Genomic DNA, 19,443 nt, shown 5'->3' on the forward strand with positions numbered 1-19,443 from the left:
TTACCATTTTCTTAATTGTTTTGGGTTTGTTATTGTAGGTCTTTTCCTTCTCTTGTGTTTCCTGCCTAGAGAAGTTCCTTTAGCATTTGTTGTAAAGCTGGTTTGGTGGTGCTGAACTCTCTCAGCTTTTGCTTGTCTGTAAAGGTTTTAATTTCTCCATCGAATCTGAATGACATCCTTGCTGGGTAGAGAATCTTGGTTGTAGGTTTTTCCCTTTCATCACTTTAAATATGTCCTGCCACTCCCTTTTGGCTTGCAGCGTTTCTGCAAAAGATCAGCCGTTAACCTTATGGGGATTCCCTTGTATGTTATTTGTTGTTTTTCCCTTGCTGCTTTTAATATTTTTTCTTTGTGTTTAGTTTTTGATAGTTTGATTAATATGTGTCTTGGTGTCGTCTTATTTTTTAAGTCATTCCCATGCGTATTTCACTACAGAAATCTCTCTTTTTTTAAAAGACTCTGATATATTTTATCTATTGGGACATTTTTCTGATATGTAATAGACAACAAAAATCTAGGAAGGCATAGACAAAGCAAAGAAATAAAAATCACTTATAATGAGTAATCTTTGATCTGTGTTCTCCCACTGTTCTGTGCATTTATGTATTGTTATTTTTCATTGTTTTTCCTCTCTATATGAATTATTTTTCATGAAATATTCCTGAAATAACTTTAATAGTACTCATCATACAGCACTTAATTGTGCACTTAATCATTCTTCTAATATTAGGTGTTTTAGTATTTAGTATTTTAAATATAGCTAAAATAAGTATCTTTTGTTGGCATCTTTATTTTCATAAAATAGTTTCATAGATATACCATTACTATATCATAGTTTAAAGTATGCATGTTTTTAAAAGTTTTTTTACATATTGCCCGCATTCTTCGGGAGGGTTAGTTTACCAGCTTGATATATTTTTTCCTGCCGTTTTATTGAGATATAATTGACATAGAAAAGTGTGTAAGTTTAAGGTGTACAACATAATGATTTGATATATGCATATATTGTGAAATGATCACCCCCCTAAGTTTAGTTAACATCCATGACTTCACACAGTTACATTGTTTTTCCTTGTGAGTTTTCAAAGTCTACTGTCTTAGCAACTTTCAAATATACAATATAGTATTGTTGACTATCGTCATCATGTTGTGCATTACATCACCACTACTTACTTATCTTTTAACTGGAAATTTGCCCGTTTTTACTACCTTTTACCTCTGACTTCTACAAGTAGCTAAATATTTTGTGCTGATAACCAATTCTTATATGGATGTCTTTCTGGTCGTTTTCTTTTGTCTGGAGTTGTTCTCTTGTAAATATTTCAGCAAGGCTCATAAGAACTATATTCTGAGTATCCGTATGCTGGTAGCAGCTTTATGTCCTTTATATTCGAATTAGTTTTGCTAGGCATGAAATTCTTGGCTTACATTTGATTTTATTGAATGTCTTAAATATGTTGCTTTTTTTTGGCATAAAGTTTCAAAGTCTGATGATAAACTAAATTTCCTTTCCTTCTAAGTCACTCTTTTTACTTGGATTTGTGAAAGATTTTGTTTTTTCTTTTTCTTTGAAGTCCAGTTATTTTGCCAGAATTTGTCTTCATGTTTTGTGTTCTGGTTCTGTATTATCAAGTATGCATGTATGCTATTTTAATTGGTAATTTCCAATTTAAAAATTTCATGAATTTTTTCTTTAATCATAGTTCTTAGTATTTGTTTCATTTCCATGTATGGCTTGCTTCTTCTGGCCTCCTGTTATTCCTGTGCTGGCTCTTCTTTGCCTGTCTTCATCATTTGCCACTTTCTCTTGAATCCTTTTTATGCTTTCTATTTCTGTTTTGGTTTTATATTTTGCTTTTCACTGTCTGTTTCTTTTAATTTAATATCCATTGTATTTATTTGCTCTTGAGTTTCTTCTAATTTAGTCTTTATTTCTGATTTTTTTTCTTTTATTTCTAATTTGTTCCCAAGTTTCATTTCATTTCTGAGTTTCTCTAGTAACTTGGCTGTTAGACTGGACAGAACCCTTCCTGGTTTCAACAGTACTTCTTAGATTGGTCTGTTGTTCTTTCCTGTAGTTCTGGAGGAAGAAAGCTAAAACAAGGAAGCAGAATAAACACTACAAATTATAAGACTCTCTTGTGAATCTCTTCTTCTCCAGTTCATCTTATATCCGTTTGTTCCTTCACACATTTGCTGATAGCATCTAGATCTTGTGACTGTTGGTGGTTTGGGGGTTTGATGGAATGCTTTGTCCTCCAGTTCTGTCTTGAATGATTTTTTTGTGTTTTTGGTTTTACTATCTAGTTGCTCTATTTTTAAAATTATCAGTTATATTGAAATATAATTCACATGCCATAAAATGCACTCTTTTAAAGTATGTATTTTAGTGTTTTTATTATATTCATAAAGTTGTATAACTATCTGATTCCAGAGCATTTTCATTCTGTGTGTTTTTGTGACAGATTCTGTGTAGTTGCTACTACTGCCATGTTTCTAGGATTTGTTGCAACAAATTTGAATGTCCCTTTACCGCTTGCCTCTCCTATCCCACTCTCCAGAAGTAATCCTTGTTAACAGGTACCTAATGAAACCTGTTAATTTTGTACCTGTACCATTCTTAACTCCAAATTATTTCCCAGACTATCAGTGTCAGAAAGGAAACTTAAACTTCCTTTGGTAATTTGTTGTTGGTTAAGAGGTGAGTTTTGTTGTTTTCAAAGGTGTAATCTCTTAATTTTGTGTAACTACAGTGGCTGTTCCTGTATCTTCCTAATTTTTTTTCCATTAATGCTCTAAGAAGCATGATTTTATACATAAAACAGGATGCATATTTTATACATAAGGTAGGAGAATATTTTATTCTTAAAATAGAGATTCAATCCAGAAAAATTTAGTTCTCCAGCCATAGCTTATTGTGAACACCAAATATTTCTCATTCTGTTCTGTACTTGTAGATTTACATCTTTGAAAATAGTGATAGTATTATACTATAGTACTCTGTGCTTTTATACTCGTTCGGTCTTTTTGTTTAATAGTAGTTGTGTGGTTATAATAGAAGCCAGTCACTATGATTGCAAAGCACTTTGCAAATATTAAGATTAAAATGAGGTGAAGAGGAAGGGAGGTGAAGAAGCATGGGCTGGGGGTAAACTAGACAGATGTCCCTGCACATGGAGCTTGCTAGTCTGGTGACTTCAGTCTTTTTTATGAAATTATGTTTGAGTAGGACTTGAAATATGGATAGGGAAATTTTACCTTCATTTATGTTATCACATACAATTTTAATAACAGCAACAAAAGGAAGTCAGGGTGAGAGTATATTCTTGTTTTATGAAGAACATGTGATAGGGCGTGGTTGTGTTAAGTTGCCTTGAGCCAGCCACATTTTCCCATGGAGTTTTCCTGTCCATCAGTAACGTGTATCATCTTTGATTCTGTTGGATATTTTGTGGCATTCTTGGGGATGTCAACATACAATGGATGTGCATTCATTTATGATTTCCTGTGATGTTTGCTTTTTTTCCCCAGGCAAAAGGTGGAGGTTATGAAAGTGAAGATGCTTATCAAAATGCAGAACTAGTTTTTCTAGATATCCACAATATCCATGTTATGAGAGAATCTTTACGAAAACTTAAGGAGATTGTGTACCCCAACATTGAGGAGACCCACTGGTTGTCTAACTTGGAATCTACTCACTGGCTAGAGCATATTAAGGTGGGTATGTTATTATTTCTTTAAACTATCATAGAATATCAAACAAGGACTTTCTCTGCCCTTTTGTCTATATCGGCTCTTTTCTTACAATTGAAATCAAGATGAAAGTACCTTTTTACACAGCGAAAAATTGATAACTGCTTTGATAATTAAAACTACTTTTAAGTTTTGGTGCCTGAATGAATTAGTTTTCTATATTATGCATTTGGTTCAGTTGTACTTCTTTTGTTCCCTTTCTTTCCCATCCTATCTGAATTCTGCCCATCCTTCAGATCCCAGCTCATATTTCATTTCTTCTATGAAGTCTTCCCAGATTGCATTCATTTTCATTTTCTCTGAACTTTTCACTTTACTTTTGCTTTCCAGCTAATCAGGTGTTACCATGCACTTGATTTAATTACTTTTATGTGTCACCCAACATATATTGCTAATTCATGGAGAGTAGGACAGGCTAAATCATATTTCTTCTTTGTCCCCTCAGGAGGCAGGGCAGCACTATATGATATGAATAAAGCACTCAATAAATAATTGTTTCATGGCTTGTGAAAACCATTCTGGTCAGGCACATGAGGTGAAGTAGTTAAATGAAGGATACCATTTGAATGCTAAATGATTTGGAGACTACCATGTGAACCCTAGCTTGCCTAATATGTTAATATATATAATGTTTGAAGCACCAAATGTTATTTCAGTTAATATAGTTACAAATATTTTCAGATAGTGTCTGAATTTCAGTAAGATACCTTACCAAAATATAGATTTCTATAATATATATGACCACATATATTCATATTATGAAATAAATGGAAATGAGATTTTTCATGTCAAGAAGGAGCAGATTGTACTCACATTAAAACCTCTAAAACTAAGACAGAATTGACAGCTAAATTGACCTAATAACAATTATAGACTATTTTGATTACTGTTTCTCTTCTAGAAACATAGAAGCTTGAATGTAGCAAAGTGTATGCACACTCTTCTGTTGAAGAGAATGGTCATGGGACCGTCTATTACATTGTATGATGTATAAGTAGAAAACCATAAGACTTGATTCAGAACTAACATAAATTGCAGCATTCTGTAAGTTCCAGGTCAATTTTTAGCAGGTACAACATTCTCTCCAAAAATCTGGTTATAACCGAAATAAGTTTCCTGAGAAGTTTAAGAGGGACAGTTGTGTCTGGACCACCTTCTCCTCCCCCAGTCCTCACACCTGCAAGGCTTACCCACTTACTTTCTTTAAATCTGCTCAAATATCACTTTCTCAAAGAAGCCTTTCCCAACCACTCCATATAAAATAGCAATTCTGCCAGCACTCCCTAGACCTAGATGGTGCTTTTTCACTTACTGCCCTCTGACACACTGTATATTTCTTTCTTTATTTGCACCTGGCTGGCCTCACCTAAGTAGAATGTAAACTTCGTTAAGCCAGCACTTTGTTCTGTTTGCTGCTCTATTTCCAACACCTTGAGCTGTGCCTGCCACATGGTAGGGGACTCCGTAAATGTTTATCTTTTGAATGAATGAATGAATAAATCAATCAATGAAGATGACCACTTTGGATAACTCTTTCTTGTCAGTCTTAACTCTCCAGCTGTTTTAATCCTTTGGGTCAGTGATGTGTACGTTTGGATATACATTTGAATTTTAGGTAGAAGTTATTTAAAATAGTGAGTTAGGATTAGTGGAGAATGGGGACCAGGTGTTCGTTTTTGTTTTTTTTAATGTTCACAAATGACACTGATGCGTAGTCAAGATTGAGATTGCTTCAGAGTACCCCACTTCCAGAATATGCCTACAGTTATAATCAAAAGAAGGTCATCATGAGATTCTCTAAGCCTAGTATATCTTTTCTTTCATTCTTATCTATGTTTGTGTAACCATGCTGTTCTTTAAGTATGATTTGGCCATTGCAGAGAAAAATGCAGCTATATTGTTCATTTTAAAGGCTATCATACTTTGTGTTTCTTTTCTGGTTGCATCTAATTCTGTCTAGTTTTAACTCAAGATCAGCTTCAGAAAAGGTAAATTATTTTGCAGAGTCTCTGCATATTTAAAAAAAAAACCTGAAATTATTTTAGATAACAGTAAAACTGACATGGTAATATATTGGTCTGATGAGAATTTTCCATTCATACTGATACAAAAAAAGCAGCTTACTCTGAAGTTTTATACTGTGCTTGCTGTGTGCTATATGATGTATATAAAAACAGCAGAATAAATGCTATAGAAGCTGTAGAATATTTTAAAACATCCAACTTTATTGCTTTCATATTCTAATTTGGTTAAGTATCATTGTTTTAAATAACAGGTAAGACTAAAGTTGGTGTGTTATTTTTATTTAAATGGATGATGTTGGAATATTTGAAGATTCTCAGAAATAGATCTCTTTAGAACTTAACCTTCTTTCCTCTTACTCATATTTTGATTTGTTTAGAACTCAAAGGCACCTTTTGTTTGGATATTTCATTGTGCGGATTAATAGGAGTCTGCATTTATGAGATTTTAGTTTTAAAAGCAAAATTTATGTATCTTCTACCATTCACAAAAATTCTATTTAGGAAGGGACTGATGTTTTTTTCTCCACATGGTATTGAGACAGTCATCTCTAAACAAAACTCTATTAGTAAATTTTGAAGAAGGAAGCATTTAATTTAAAAAAAAATTAATTAAAAAAATCTGTTTGCAGCTTATTCTCGCAGGGGCTCTTAGGATTGCTGACAAAGTAGAGTCAGGAAAGACGTCTGTGGTAGTCCACTGCAGTGATGGCTGGGATCGCACAGCTCAGCTGACCTCCCTGGCCATGCTCATGTTGGATGGATACTACCGAACCATCCGAGGATTTGAAGTCCTTGTGGAGAAAGAGTGGCTAAGCTTTGGCCATCGATTTCAGCTTGTGAGTAAAGAACCGTGACTCAGTGTATCACATATGCGTCTCACGTAAGGCGTGTGAAAATCATGCCTTTACTCACTAGATATTTGTCTAAATTTGATCCTTTGTTGTAATGGGTAAACTTCCCAAGAGAACTTTGGGCTTGTTTTGGAAGCAGTAGGTTATCCTGCTGTGGCTCTGCAGTCTGGAGCCAGGGTTAGCTGTTTGTCAGCCGTCTGGCCCAGTCTCTTCCATACTCTCTATCGGGAATAGGAGATACCCTTCTGTGACTTCCACCTTCAAATGACAGTTCAGAGCAGCATGGACTGTTACGGAGCTACAGGGCACTTCTAGCTTTTCCTGTAGACTTAAAAAAACGCGAGACTGGCCTATTATTCTTAATTTAAAGTAGCCCTACAAAGTAGCACTACTCACACAGGATCTGGGTCTAAAACAATTTAGACTGGGACTAAAAGAAATAACAGAGAAAAAATAATTTAATTTAGAGTTGGGAATAGAATAGCTTTCCTATTACCCTTCTTAATGAGCGTATGTATGGAAAGTGTTGCAGTTTTATGGAAATGATAAATTTTTGTGCCCTCTATATGACTTAAAATTTATTTTGATGTTGTCATTCATATCAAATCTAAAAGTTGGAAGGGCCTCAGAGCCCAGGCATTAACTGTTGAATGTCTTCTCTGGTGTCCCGTGTAATGGTTGTTTGGTTTCTTCATTAACACCTCCAGAAATAAGCAGCAAGTCCCTTCCTGAGGCTGTCCAGTCTCACTGAAGAAAGTCTACCTACTAGAAACTTTTTCTTCACAGTGAATTAAAATTTACTTCTCATTTTCTTACATTCCCCTTTGGAGATAAGAAGAACAAATATGACTACTAATCCAAATAAGATAGCCCTGCAAATATTTGAAAGTAGCTGTCTTCCTGTGTCAGTCATAATCTTCAGTTCTGGCAAAATGTCCATTTTCTTCAGTCTTTTCTCATCCTAATCCCCTCACCCTCCCCTTTGTCCTCTGGACTTTGCTCTTGGCTTTCTACAAGTGTGGTACCCAAAACTGTAGTAGTTCCTAAAATAGAGGAATGGGGTTATTATGTCCCTTTTAAAGGAAACTGTGCTTTTGTATTTGCTTTTTGTTACAACATACTTTAGATTCATGTAGCTTTTAATTAAATAAACATTCAAGTGGTTTTTAGCTATGTTTCTGCTAAACACTAAATTTGGAACCAGCAAACTTGGGAACAGTTACCTTGTAGGCCTTGGTTCTCATGTATGCCCGTCCATGGTATAAGCTAGTTGTAATCATAGAATTTAGAGTGAGGAGCAGGGATATTCTCCCCGGAAAGAGGAGCTGTGCGAGCAGATGTCTCACACTGGGTGCGACTGAGTTTGGCTGGAGTAGAGTCGATGGAGGGGCAGGTTTAGACAGTCTGGAGATGAGAGTTAAGATTGCTCAGAGGCCTTGAAACCCCTGAGAGTGTGATTTTTGGCAGCATTTTCCTAGATTAGCTGAAAGACTTTCTGAAATATGTTTGCTCAGATGCTGTCTCTAATGTTAACCGTTAGTATCCAGTAGCTACCAGCAGTGTTTATAAAAAAACTTGCAAGAAATGGACACTTAAAGGTAGTCTGCTCTTTTGAACTTGAACTGTTAAATAAAACTGGTCATCTGGAGTATCTGTTTCAAATAGCTCATGTTTTTCAATTCTCTATAAAATGTACTTACCATGAAAAGACCATTAAAAAAAAAAAGAATGAAGTTTTAGTCAGCCAAAGCTGTACACGTTCATATAAATGTAACCAAAATCATAAATATTTCAGACTGTTTGAAGTTGCAGTGGATTCCTAAATTGTTGACTCTGGTTACCTACTCCATTTTTTCCCCCTTAGTTGTTATCTGAAAGCAGAATTTGACAGTTAAAGGACATCTGATCAAGAGGGTATGCTTACATGGTTAATACAGGATAATGATTCTCAAACTTTTTGATTTCTGGACCTCTTTCCTTTTTAAACAATTATTGATGACCCGAAAGAACTTTGTTTATATCTATCAGTGTTTACCATATTAGAAATTAAATTTTAAACATTTAAATATTATTTAAAGAAATAAATCTGTTTTCTTAGTCCATTTGGGCAGCTATATTTCTCACAGTTTTGACGGCTGGAAGTCCAAGTTCAGAGTGCCAGCATGGCCTTCTGGTGAAGGCCCTTTTCCGGGTTGCAGACTGCCAACATTTTGCTGTGTTCTTGAATGGTGGAAGAGGGCTGGGGCCTCTGTGGGGTCTCTTTTGATAAGAGCATTAATCCCATTCATGAGGGTTCCACCCTCATGACCTAGTTAGCTCCTAATACCATCACACTGGGCATTAGGGTTTCAACATATGAATTTTGGGGGAACACAAACATTCAAACCATAGTACTATTATATATTAACATAAATAACATTTTAAAGAAAAATAACTATATTTTCCAAAACAAATAAAGAAGTTTAATGAGAAGAGTGGTATTATTCTACATTTTTTGCAAATTTCTTTAATGTCTGGCTTAATAGAAGATAGCTCAATTTCATGTCTCCTTCTGCATTCAATCTGTTGCAATATGTTCTGTTGGTTGAAGAAATGAGGAAAATCTGACCACACACAGATATGCAGGTTGAAAAATAGAGAGTATTTTAATTTTTTTCAGGGAATTGTGGATATTTTTCTTTGATACTGTGCCAAAACTCGACAAATGGTAGTTTCTTAGCAGTTAATTGTAATGTGGAATCCAAAACTAACTCAATGAACTTTTCGTTGTTTGTTCTATTAAATTCCTTTGGTCTGTCTTGCACTTTGAACAAATAGATCTCTTACCCATGCATGATTTTGTAACATCAAGTGTTGGTAATTTGGAAAATACTGGCTCACTGATTTACACAGCCCTTCCAATATTAATGTATTTCATTATATAATATCATATAGTCACATTTGTTAATACCGCTACTGATTTTATCAGAAAAGTATTATCAAACTCATTGTAGCAGATAAAAATTTCCCCCAAATCTAATTTTCACTCAAAAACTTGAATTGCATCATTGGTAACAAATACTGTCCATTGTTTTCCTTGAAGTGACGCATTCACTTTTGTACATTTTCAAAAAAATGTCTGCAAGATATTCAGGTCTTAATATTCATAGTTCATATATTGTTCTTTCAAGTCAAAATGATGTTGCATGAAAAAGCCGTGTTTCCTACCATCCTACTTAAGTCTGCAGCAGAAGCATATTATGTGTATTTCCCATTTTGTTAATAGGATACTTACAAATTTTATACTCAAATGGGGAGATTTAATAAAGTTAATAATTTTTACTGCTTCATCAAGGAATCCGGCTTAAGAGAGATAGGCTTTTTTGTTTTTGTTTTTCTTCTTTAACTGCAAGTGTTTGGCAGGGAGTAATATAATAACTGCTAGTATAGATTGATTTCAATGCCTTGCTTCCTGATTCCTCCTAAGGTACCAAAAGTTTTCATCCTTCATCACTTTTACACCATTAGTGCAAATGTCAACACATTGAAAAAGGCAAAACGTGTCTTAGTAATATTATAAAAATAGTTTTGAACTCACAGACCTGCCCTGCTTCCGGAAGTCTGTGGAACATACTTTTAGAATCACTGTTTTTGGGTACAGAGTAGAGGTTTATCTCAGTCACTGGGGGCAGAAGTCCTCAGAGGAGAAAAAAAAATTGAGAAAGTAGGTGAGTGCATGCTTGAGGGGAGATGTCAAGCATTTTTTAAAAGTTTTCAAAGATTTGTGCTAATGTGATTCCTTTTTAAAGACAGTCTGGAGCTCAGATGCAGGATGTCCCCTTCATGCACTGGCCAAGGTGTTAAAGGGGAAGGGTGCTTCCTGAAGCTAGTGTACAAGGAAGTGTTAATATTCAGGGCAAAAGAAATCTCCAGAAGAAAAATCTGGGCTCTGAGGTCTGGCTGCTCCTGTGTCCCATTATCAGCCTTTTAGGATCTGAGTTTTATTTATTAAACTGAGTTGTAATTCCTGTTACAAGTGTCTCATGTTAGGAAATAACCTGGCAGTTTGCACATTGAAATGTTAATAGAGATTTCTGCTTGGTGGGATTATGGTGATTTCTATTTTCCTTGTAGTGCTCTTTTAAAAAGATTTTCTGAATTTTTAAAAATATTGAGCAAATATTACTTTTCTTGGAAAATAAAATTACTTTCATTAAAAGCTGAAAAATCCCACAAAGCTCATGTAATATTTCATTCTTTGCTTCAGAGACTTGGCCATGGAGATAAGAACCATGCAGATGCAGACAGATCACCTGTTTTTCTTCAGTTTATTGACTGTGTCTGGCAAATGACAAGACAGGTAATTTATCTGGGATATCCATTCTTACATCTCTCTTTTAAGCTGTCCAGTCAGAGTTGGATTTGATCACTGATTATCTTACATTTCATGTAAAATGGAAATTCTTGTAAGTTTTCTAGGTACTAGAACTATTACCTATTATTACATTATGAATTAAGTTAAAGGATATTATTTGGAGGTAGTATTAAACACTTGACAATTTGATTCCTAGCATTTCAGTGCATGGCATTGATAATAACCCCTGAGAGGTTTCCTCTTTTGTTTGGACAAGTAGTGTTAAATAATGGCTTTATATTCACCCAGAAACTCATCTGTACATTGCTAAAGGAGGTAAAGAAATGAAATAGGCTAGGTAACTCAAGCGAAATGAAATCCTGTTTTAAGCACTTTTGATGGAAAAATGTATTTAGATGGAAATTATGGCAAGGTATGTATATAGTAGATTCAGTTCTTTTTGTTTTTAGGTATGGAGAGAGAGAGAGATTATGTTTTTTTAGACTTAATCAACATTCTAGCAAATGATTTGAAATATTACTGTAAATAGATTTAGTCTTTTGGAAAGATACCAGAGGAGATTGAAAAACACCTGATTTATTATGGGATCACTTCACTAATGAGGCAAGGAATTGGTGTCTTAAAAATGTTTAACTCAGGGAAAATAATCTCAGAACCCAAAAGTTAGATACAGTTCATTGGTGTATCAGTTAATTTTTTTTTTTCAGTTAATTATTTATCCAAGAGTTTTATTGGACCTCAAACAACCCGGGAACCTGGTTGGTTTTTCATTAGACTGCCACAGGAATATAAAGTAGGGCAGTTGCTGGCTCTGCTTGGCTTTAGGATTGTGTTCTAGCTTCAATAAAATACTCCTTATTTCATTAAGAGAAAAATGGTGATCCTCAAGTGAAATACATTAATTACATATCGAATAGTTTATTTTTCCCCCATAAGCATTTCAGTTTGGGTGGATTGTTTTGAAACCTGCTGGTTTAAATGAAGTGTTGTAATAGATATGACTACCGTTTGTTGAGGCTGGTATTTTAACACATGTGATGCAAATGTGTATACAGTTCAGTTTTGTTCTACAAATTAGGCCCTTGGTGTATTGGGGAGAAGGGAAATACAACATGCTTATTAGTTTAATAATGTTTACTGCTTCTTGGAGTAGGTTTGAATTTTTCCTTTGGAACTGCCTTTGAGATAGTGTTTGATATATTAGCTATTACAAATCCTTATCAATCCTTTTTTTTGGGGGGGGGGGTGTTTGACCAAAAACAATAAGACCTACTTTTGACCATTATCAATCTTTAAGTAATATTTGACAATGTTGGCAAAAATCAAATATGCCATATCAAAGGACTACAAAAGTCATCACTGATGGTTAAGTGTACTGCTTTCTGGGGAACATACCTTGAAGGGAGCAATGTGTGCGAACTATTAGTTCTGGTATATTTGTTAGAAAAACAAAATCAGTCACATTTACCAATTGTTCACATAGAAGAGTACATGACAAATGCATTTCTTTCTTAGTAGTTGTGTTAACTTTTTATATGCTGTATATCTAAAAGCAATTTAACTCTAATTTTGAGCTTAAGTTAATAAATAATGTAATACCAGTTTAATCTTGTGTTTCATTGATAGAACTTAAAATACCGCTATAGTTGTCTTTATTGTAAGTGTCTGCTTATATTTTTCTGTATGATATTTTCTTCCTGAGCATTGAATGTGTTAGATAGTAATAATGTTTATTGGCAATCATCAGTTTTATGAATAATTGAATGTGCAGATTTAAATAGCAAATTTGTTAAAATGGGACCAATAATGTAATTAGCCAGATTTCTACATCTCCTTCTGCCCTCATCCTCATCCCCTCAGTCCTGGGATCAGGAAGCAGTTGATAAAGGGCCCTTTAGATTTTAAACACGTAAGGAGACAAAATATTCCTCTGCTCAGAATTTTAAAACCAATAGCAGCAGTTAGTACTCTATTTAAATAATGCTCTAAAATATTGCTATTTTAGTTTTGTTGTGAGGAAACGCTCACTGATTAAGCCATCTTCTCGTAACTGAGATAATAGTTTTGCCACAAAGATGAAAGACTAATCATAGGCTTAGCTCCTTTGGCTTGCTGTGTAATGAGTCAGGGTGTATTCATGGTTGGCTAATAAATAAGGCTGTTAAGAGTGTGTAACAGTACAGGAGATGGGGTGACTTCCCTGGTGGCGCAGTGGTTGAGTCCACCTGCCAATGCAGGGGACACGGGTTCGATTCCTGGTCTGGGAAGATGCCATATGCCATGGACTAAGCCTGTGTGCCACAACTACTGAGCCTGTGCTCTACAGCCTGTGAGCTACAACTACTGAGCCCGCGTGCCACTACTGAAGCCCGCGCACCTAGAAGCCTGTGTGCCACAACTACTGAGCCTGTGCTCTACAGCCTGTGAGCTACAACTACTGAGCCCGCGTGCCACTACTGAAGCCCGCGCACCTAGAGCCCATGCTCCGCAATGAGAAGCCACTGCAGTGAGAAGCCCACGCACTGCAATGAAGAGTAGCCCCAGCTCGCTGCAACTACAGAAAGCCCGCATGCAGCAACGAAGACCCAATGCAGCCAAAAATAAATAAGTAAAAAATTAAAAAAAAAAACAGTACAGGAGATGGGATTTGTTCTGTAAATGAATGAATGGGATTTGACAAAGTTTCTTACAATTGATTGGCTTTATGTTGGCATGTGCTTTATTACCTGCTTCATTTGCTTCACAACCACAAAAATTATTATTCAAGAATGAATTGTTCGAGAAGATAAATTGTTTGAGAAGATAAATTTGCCATGTTACCGTGCTTATAAATTTAGGAAACTTCAAGGCAAAGTTGTTTTCATCCCTGTCCCTTTTGCATGCAGTTCATACTGTTTTCCTCCACTATGGGGTAGGGATCATTCTAAGAAAAATTTGGCACCAATATTTATTTCCCAAATCCACAATCCAAATATTCATGGAATTCCTTTTCACAGTCCTATAAATGGTACAGTCCTACATAGAAGCTTTCAAATAATTCTTGAAACATTAGATGGTTAGGATGGATTATACTAAATCCCTTATCCTCCTTCCTGGAATCTGTAATTGGTCCTTGATACATTCCCCCAAAATTGTGTTGTTTGTGTAATAGCAGGACATCCAGTCAAGCACTTGTCCTAGGTTAAAGAGACAGTGAATTTTCTTTTTTTAGAAAGAGGCTGCCAAAGTAATGGATTACAAGATATCCTGGTTTGAGTGCATGTTCCTTTAAAAGATAAGTAGGTTGGCTTTTAAGTGATCTGCATGTCTGCCTTGGAATTTATTTTTGTGCATTGCTGACATTTTCTGGAGACATCGATATTTTTTTGTGTAATTCCTAAAAACAAAACTATGTTGTTGAAAATTTAAAGAAACATTTTACTATGTTGCTTATGGTCATTTTTGGCAGAGAAAGACAAGTCAGAATTTATTAGGCTCAAGTTGAGGGTTAACTGATATAAACGGATGCAGAAACATCAAGATCAGACCATTCAAACTCTTACTGTACAAGAAAAGGAGATACTAGGAAAAATTATCTCAGAAAATAATTTTGAACAGAAGACCAAGCAGACAATACCATAATGGCTTAGAAATATATAGTTTTGAATATTGTTTAGCCTAATTTTAAGAAGTATTACAAAGGATCTGCCAGTATACAGGGATGAATATGCTTGAGAAAATTTCTTAATAATTTTTTGTGTTTGTGGTGTTTGATTTTGCAGTTTCCTACAGCATTTGAATTCAATGAATATTTTCTCATTACCATTTTGGACCACCTATATAGCTGTTTGTTTGGAACATTCCTCTGTAACAGTGAACAGCAGAGAGGAAAAGAGGTAAAACATGAGCCCTGACCCTCCCCACTGTATCCCTAATATGTGCTTTCTCTACTAGAGTGCATCCTCTGATGGATTTCAGCTGAACAGTTGTTCTTTTGGATGATACCTTTAGCTATATTTTATTTTATATGCTGTAATATGCTTCTTTCCATACATCTGAACCTGATCTGTTTTAAAGCACCTCTGTCACAAGGCTGAATATGCTAGCCAGCTAGCTGTCAGTTGAGTTTATGGGTAGGAAGCAGTGTCTCCTAAAGAGAACTGAAGTATGTGGAGTCTTAGGAGTGCCCATGTACCTGTTACTCCCTGCAGGATGGAAATCCATCAAAACAGGTGCAGAAAAATATAATTAGCAAAAAAAAATGTATTTGAATGAATGGACAGCTCACTTCCCCAAATATATTCTGCATATTTACTTAAGTACTTAATACTGCTTACTGTTGTGAGGATTACATAAAATAAACCATACAAAACACTATAATAACTGCCATGTAGTAAGTGCTTCCTAGACTAGAAATTCCTTGATGACCGATATTAAATTTTTTAATTCACCATTACATCTTCCATATGTAGCATGCAGTAAATATTTCCGTGCATAGTACGCAATCAAGAGTTTATTGAATATCTCATAAACAGTTGACATTTGTATATAAAGCTATGCATTTACTTACCATATGACCTGGTAATCACACTACTGGGTATTTATCCTAGAGAAATAGAAACTTTTGTTCCCACAAAATTCTGATTTTCTTCCCACAAATGTTCATACCAGCTCTATTTACAGTGGCTGAAAACTGAAAACAACCTAAATGCCCTTCACCTGTGGTATTTCTATATGATGTAGTACTACTCAACAATAAAAGAAACAATTATTGGTACAAAAAAAGAATTTCTTGCATGTTAGGTAATTAATAGATAATTTCCAAAGATATTTTCATTTTTTGAGAGCCTCAAATAGGATTCACTGTATCTTTAAAAAAAGAAATGTTTTTAAAACTGAGCTATAATTTGCATTCCATAAAATTCACTCTTTTAAAGTGTATAATTTAGTGGGTTTTAGCATCTCTAGAGTTGTATAGCCATCGCCACCATTAATTACAGAACACTGAAAAGAAACCCCATACCTGTTAGTAGTTGCTCTCCCCATTCTTCTCTCCTCTCAGACCCTGGCAAACACTAATCTGTCTCTTGATTTGCTTCTTCTGGACATTTCATATAAATGAAATCAGTCAGGGTGTGGCCTTTGTGTTTGGCTTCTTTCACTTAGCATAATGTTTTCAAGGTTCAATTTGTAGCATGTATCAGTACTTCATTCCTTTTTATGACTGAATAATCCATTGTATTGATATACTGCATTTTATCCATTTATCAGTTGATGGTCTTTTGGGTTGTTTCTACTTTTTGGCTACTGTGACTGATGTTACTTTGAACATATTTGGGTACTGGGTTGTGTGCGCATGTGTTTTCACTTCTCTTGGGTATATACGTAAGAGTGGAATTGCTGGTATAGTAACTCTTTAACTTTTTGCAGAACTGCACAGTTTTCCAGTACCCTCTAATTTTAATCTAAGTGGGGCTGTCACCACAGTGTCTGAGTTCTCTCTCCCTCTGAAACAATTTAAATGAACACAGTATATACCTCTTTACAAATTCCCTCTAAAGTATAATTAGCTTATGTAATGGAGAATCTTTTTCCTTCTTATAGAATCTTCCCAAAAGGACTGTGTCATTGTGGTCTTACATAAATAGTCAGCTGGAGGACTTCACTAATCCTCTCTATGGGAGCTATTCCAATCATGTCCTTTATCCAGTAGCCAGCATGCGCCACCTAGAGCTCTGGGTGGGATACTACGTAAGGTGGAATCCACGGATGAAGCCACAGGTATATGCCCTGCAATATACAATGAGAGTTTTTATCCATGCAGTTGTATGAATTACATTCGTCCCCTTTAAAGCAGCTAGAAAAATTATCTGTGCATATTTAAAGCTTTCACCTTTTCCTGTTAACAGTTTTAATTGTGTAGTAGAAAAAGCACTACATAGGGATAATCACCACACTTGGTTCTTATCATGACTCACTTGTTTGGCCTTGGACAAGTCACTTCTGTTTTGTCTTTTTTCCCCTCTTCTATAAAATGAGGGTGCTGGACTAGAGGTCTTGTTTTAATAGGCTGGAAAAAATAGCTTTAGTAAAGTAAAAAGCCTAACAAAATTCTGGTTGATTTTTTAAAATGTTATGGAATATTTACTGCTTAGAACTGTTTAAAAGACTGAAAAGTCTGCAACTAAATGACAGGAAATCTTTTGAGTATTGGCTTTTAGATTACATTGTTACTTAATTATTTGTTGTATTTGGCTAAGTACCAGTTTCAGGGTATTCTGTGGAAACACTTGGGGGCACTAGGGAAGCCAGTGAAGAAAGCAGTGGTGTCAGAGGAGTCCCTGAAGTTGATTTTCACTGATGTTCTGGAAAGGTGGGTGTGGTTCCCGTAGCTGAAAACACACACATTGCAGCATTTAGGGAAGGAGCTCTATACTGGAATGACTTGACTTTGGGTTTGTTTAGGATTGCCTAGTTAAATAATTTTAGGGTGTGCTGCTCTTGTAGGAGCCCATTCACAACAGATATAAAGAACTTCTTGCTAAAAGAGCAGAGCTTCAGAAGAAAGTAGAGGAACTACAGAGAGAAATTTCCAACCGATCAACCTCATCCTCAGAGAGAGCCGGTTCTCCTGCACAGTGTGTCACTCCTGTACAGACTGTTGTGTGAGAGGACTACTGGATGGGGCCATCGGTCATCGCCATGAACTCTGATTACAATGGCAGCTTCATGAAGAGAAAGTTTCTGAATATAGAACCCATCTGTGAGAGAACTTAAGTCACTTTATTTATTTTAAATCTCTCTAGGATGTGTTTAGAACTGTAGCAGTGCAGGGGTTTAAGTGAAATAACCCCACATGTAATTACATGATTATGACACTAATCTTACAAGTCACCCAAAGAATATTAAAATGCTTCAGTCCTGGATCCACAGTGGGAACAATTTTCTGATTTTAAAAGGAAAATGCTGTCTCAGAAATTTTGGTGTATGGTAAAATCAAAACACAAACTACTTCAGAAATATACTTCTTGATGGAAGAGCACTCATTGCACAGAAGGAGGAGCAACAGTTTTCAAACCAAACCAATACTGGCATTTCATGGCATTGTACATACTGGGCCTCAGTGTCATAATCAAGATCATTTGATGCTCCTTTCCCCATCATGGGTTTTTCCTTTTTGTAGTTAAGTGATTTACTTTCACCATTCAAAACTCGTGTTCTTCATATAATATGGCAAAGTCTTGAGGATATTATGGTGGAGTAATAGTTGAAAATTGTTGCTGTCATTATTTATGTACTTAATTTAAGATGTATTAGATAGCTGTTCCAAAATGATGCCTTACAGATGTGCTTGGGAGGAGGATGGAGAGGAGAAAGTGGTAGCCATCCAGGATTTCAAAGAATTCCACATCCTTCAGATTAGTTTCCATTTGCACAATTACTAGAAACATCATGAAACATATTTAAAAAATTCATTATCTGCCCTACTTTATTTTAGTTACATTTTTTTTGAACACATAGAAGTTAACTGGCAAATTTTGAGGCAGTATTTAAAAGTTTAGTAGGATTGACTTTTTTCTGAAGTCTGTATAAATAGCATATGGTGAGAAGTACTGTGCTCAAATTTTACATTAAATATTTTACTATTACTTTCCTTTGCAAATTCTGTAATTCCACTGAATGATTAAGTCTACCAAAGAATTTATTGCATGTAAAAATGTATTACAGTCTCAATGCCAGTAAAGGAAATCCTGCTTCACTTTTTGGCTGCTACAGTAAGAATTCAGCGCGGGTATAAACACTTGACTCCCTGGTGTCTGTTTTACTCTGTATAAGAGCCATATGTTATGTACTGTAACACAAAGGAGCTTCTTGTCCCTTGGGTCTTTAATTAAAGGAAAATTTCAACTGACTTTTAAACTTTGTCCTTGTTCTAAGTTGTTTGGCTTAAGTTTCTTTTGCAGAAATGTTGTTATTTGGAATTTTTTGAGGAAAGGGGTGTTTCATAGCAGCTGCTCTAAGAGAAATGTTCAGTTTGATCAGATAAATCAAATACTCAAAATCAGTGTTTTTTCACTTGTTAACTCACTAGTCTGAACCTTTTGCCCTGCTCTTGGGTTTTGCAATGAGTAAGTATAATTTCTGTTATTAGTACATCCAATATTAGCAAAATTGGTACCAAAATGATTTGATCATTGAAATTTGTTATAAGAAAATTTATAACAGTATTTAAGTGACCAGTCTGTCAGTATTAAAGCTAAGTTTTCTATTCCAAATATTTTATAAATCCATTCTCTCTGTGTATTCTACCATTTCCCTCCCTTAATAAGCCTTTATCATCTTGGTCTGATGCCACATAAAAGAATGTAGATGATTGAAGAGGTTCAAGAATTTAAAACTTCTAGTCTTAATACCCTCATATTCACTTTAAACTCCATTCAGAGCAATCTAAGTGCAAATCTATCACTTCTCCTTTTAAAAC

General features: G+C 35.2%; 1 protein-coding gene across 9 annotated transcripts in view; it reads left to right on the forward strand.

Annotated features, from left to right (window-relative positions):
• MTMR2 (myotubularin related protein 2) overlaps nucleotides 1–18,874 on the forward strand; it is a 105,369-nt gene extending 86,495 nt beyond the window's left edge. For 7 of the 9 annotated variants that reach the window (XM_007101859.4, XM_007101860.4, XM_007101864.4 and 4 more), the window contains 6 exons: nucleotides 3,532–3,717; nucleotides 6,407–6,613; nucleotides 10,875–10,967; nucleotides 14,744–14,857; nucleotides 16,566–16,742; nucleotides 17,469–18,874. In XM_007101859.4, coding sequence (XP_007101921.2) covers nucleotides 3,532–3,717; nucleotides 6,407–6,613; nucleotides 10,875–10,967; nucleotides 14,744–14,857; nucleotides 16,566–16,742; nucleotides 17,469–17,630 — 939 coding nt within the window. In that variant the 3' untranslated portion in view covers nucleotides 17,631–18,874. Of the gene's footprint in view, nucleotides 1–3,531; nucleotides 3,718–6,406; nucleotides 6,614–10,874; nucleotides 10,968–14,743; nucleotides 14,858–16,565; nucleotides 16,743–17,450 lie in introns of all 9 variants that reach the window. The other 2 variants (XM_007101862.4, XM_007101863.4) reach the window with 2 other exon arrangements.
• The last annotated feature ends 569 nt before the right edge of the window (nucleotides 18,875–19,443 follow it).

Source organism: Physeter macrocephalus, chromosome 16 (assembly GCF_002837175.3).
Source record: "Physeter macrocephalus isolate SW-GA chromosome 16, ASM283717v5, whole genome shotgun sequence".
NCBI classification, from domain to species: Eukaryota; Metazoa; Chordata; class Mammalia; order Artiodactyla; family Physeteridae; genus Physeter; species Physeter macrocephalus.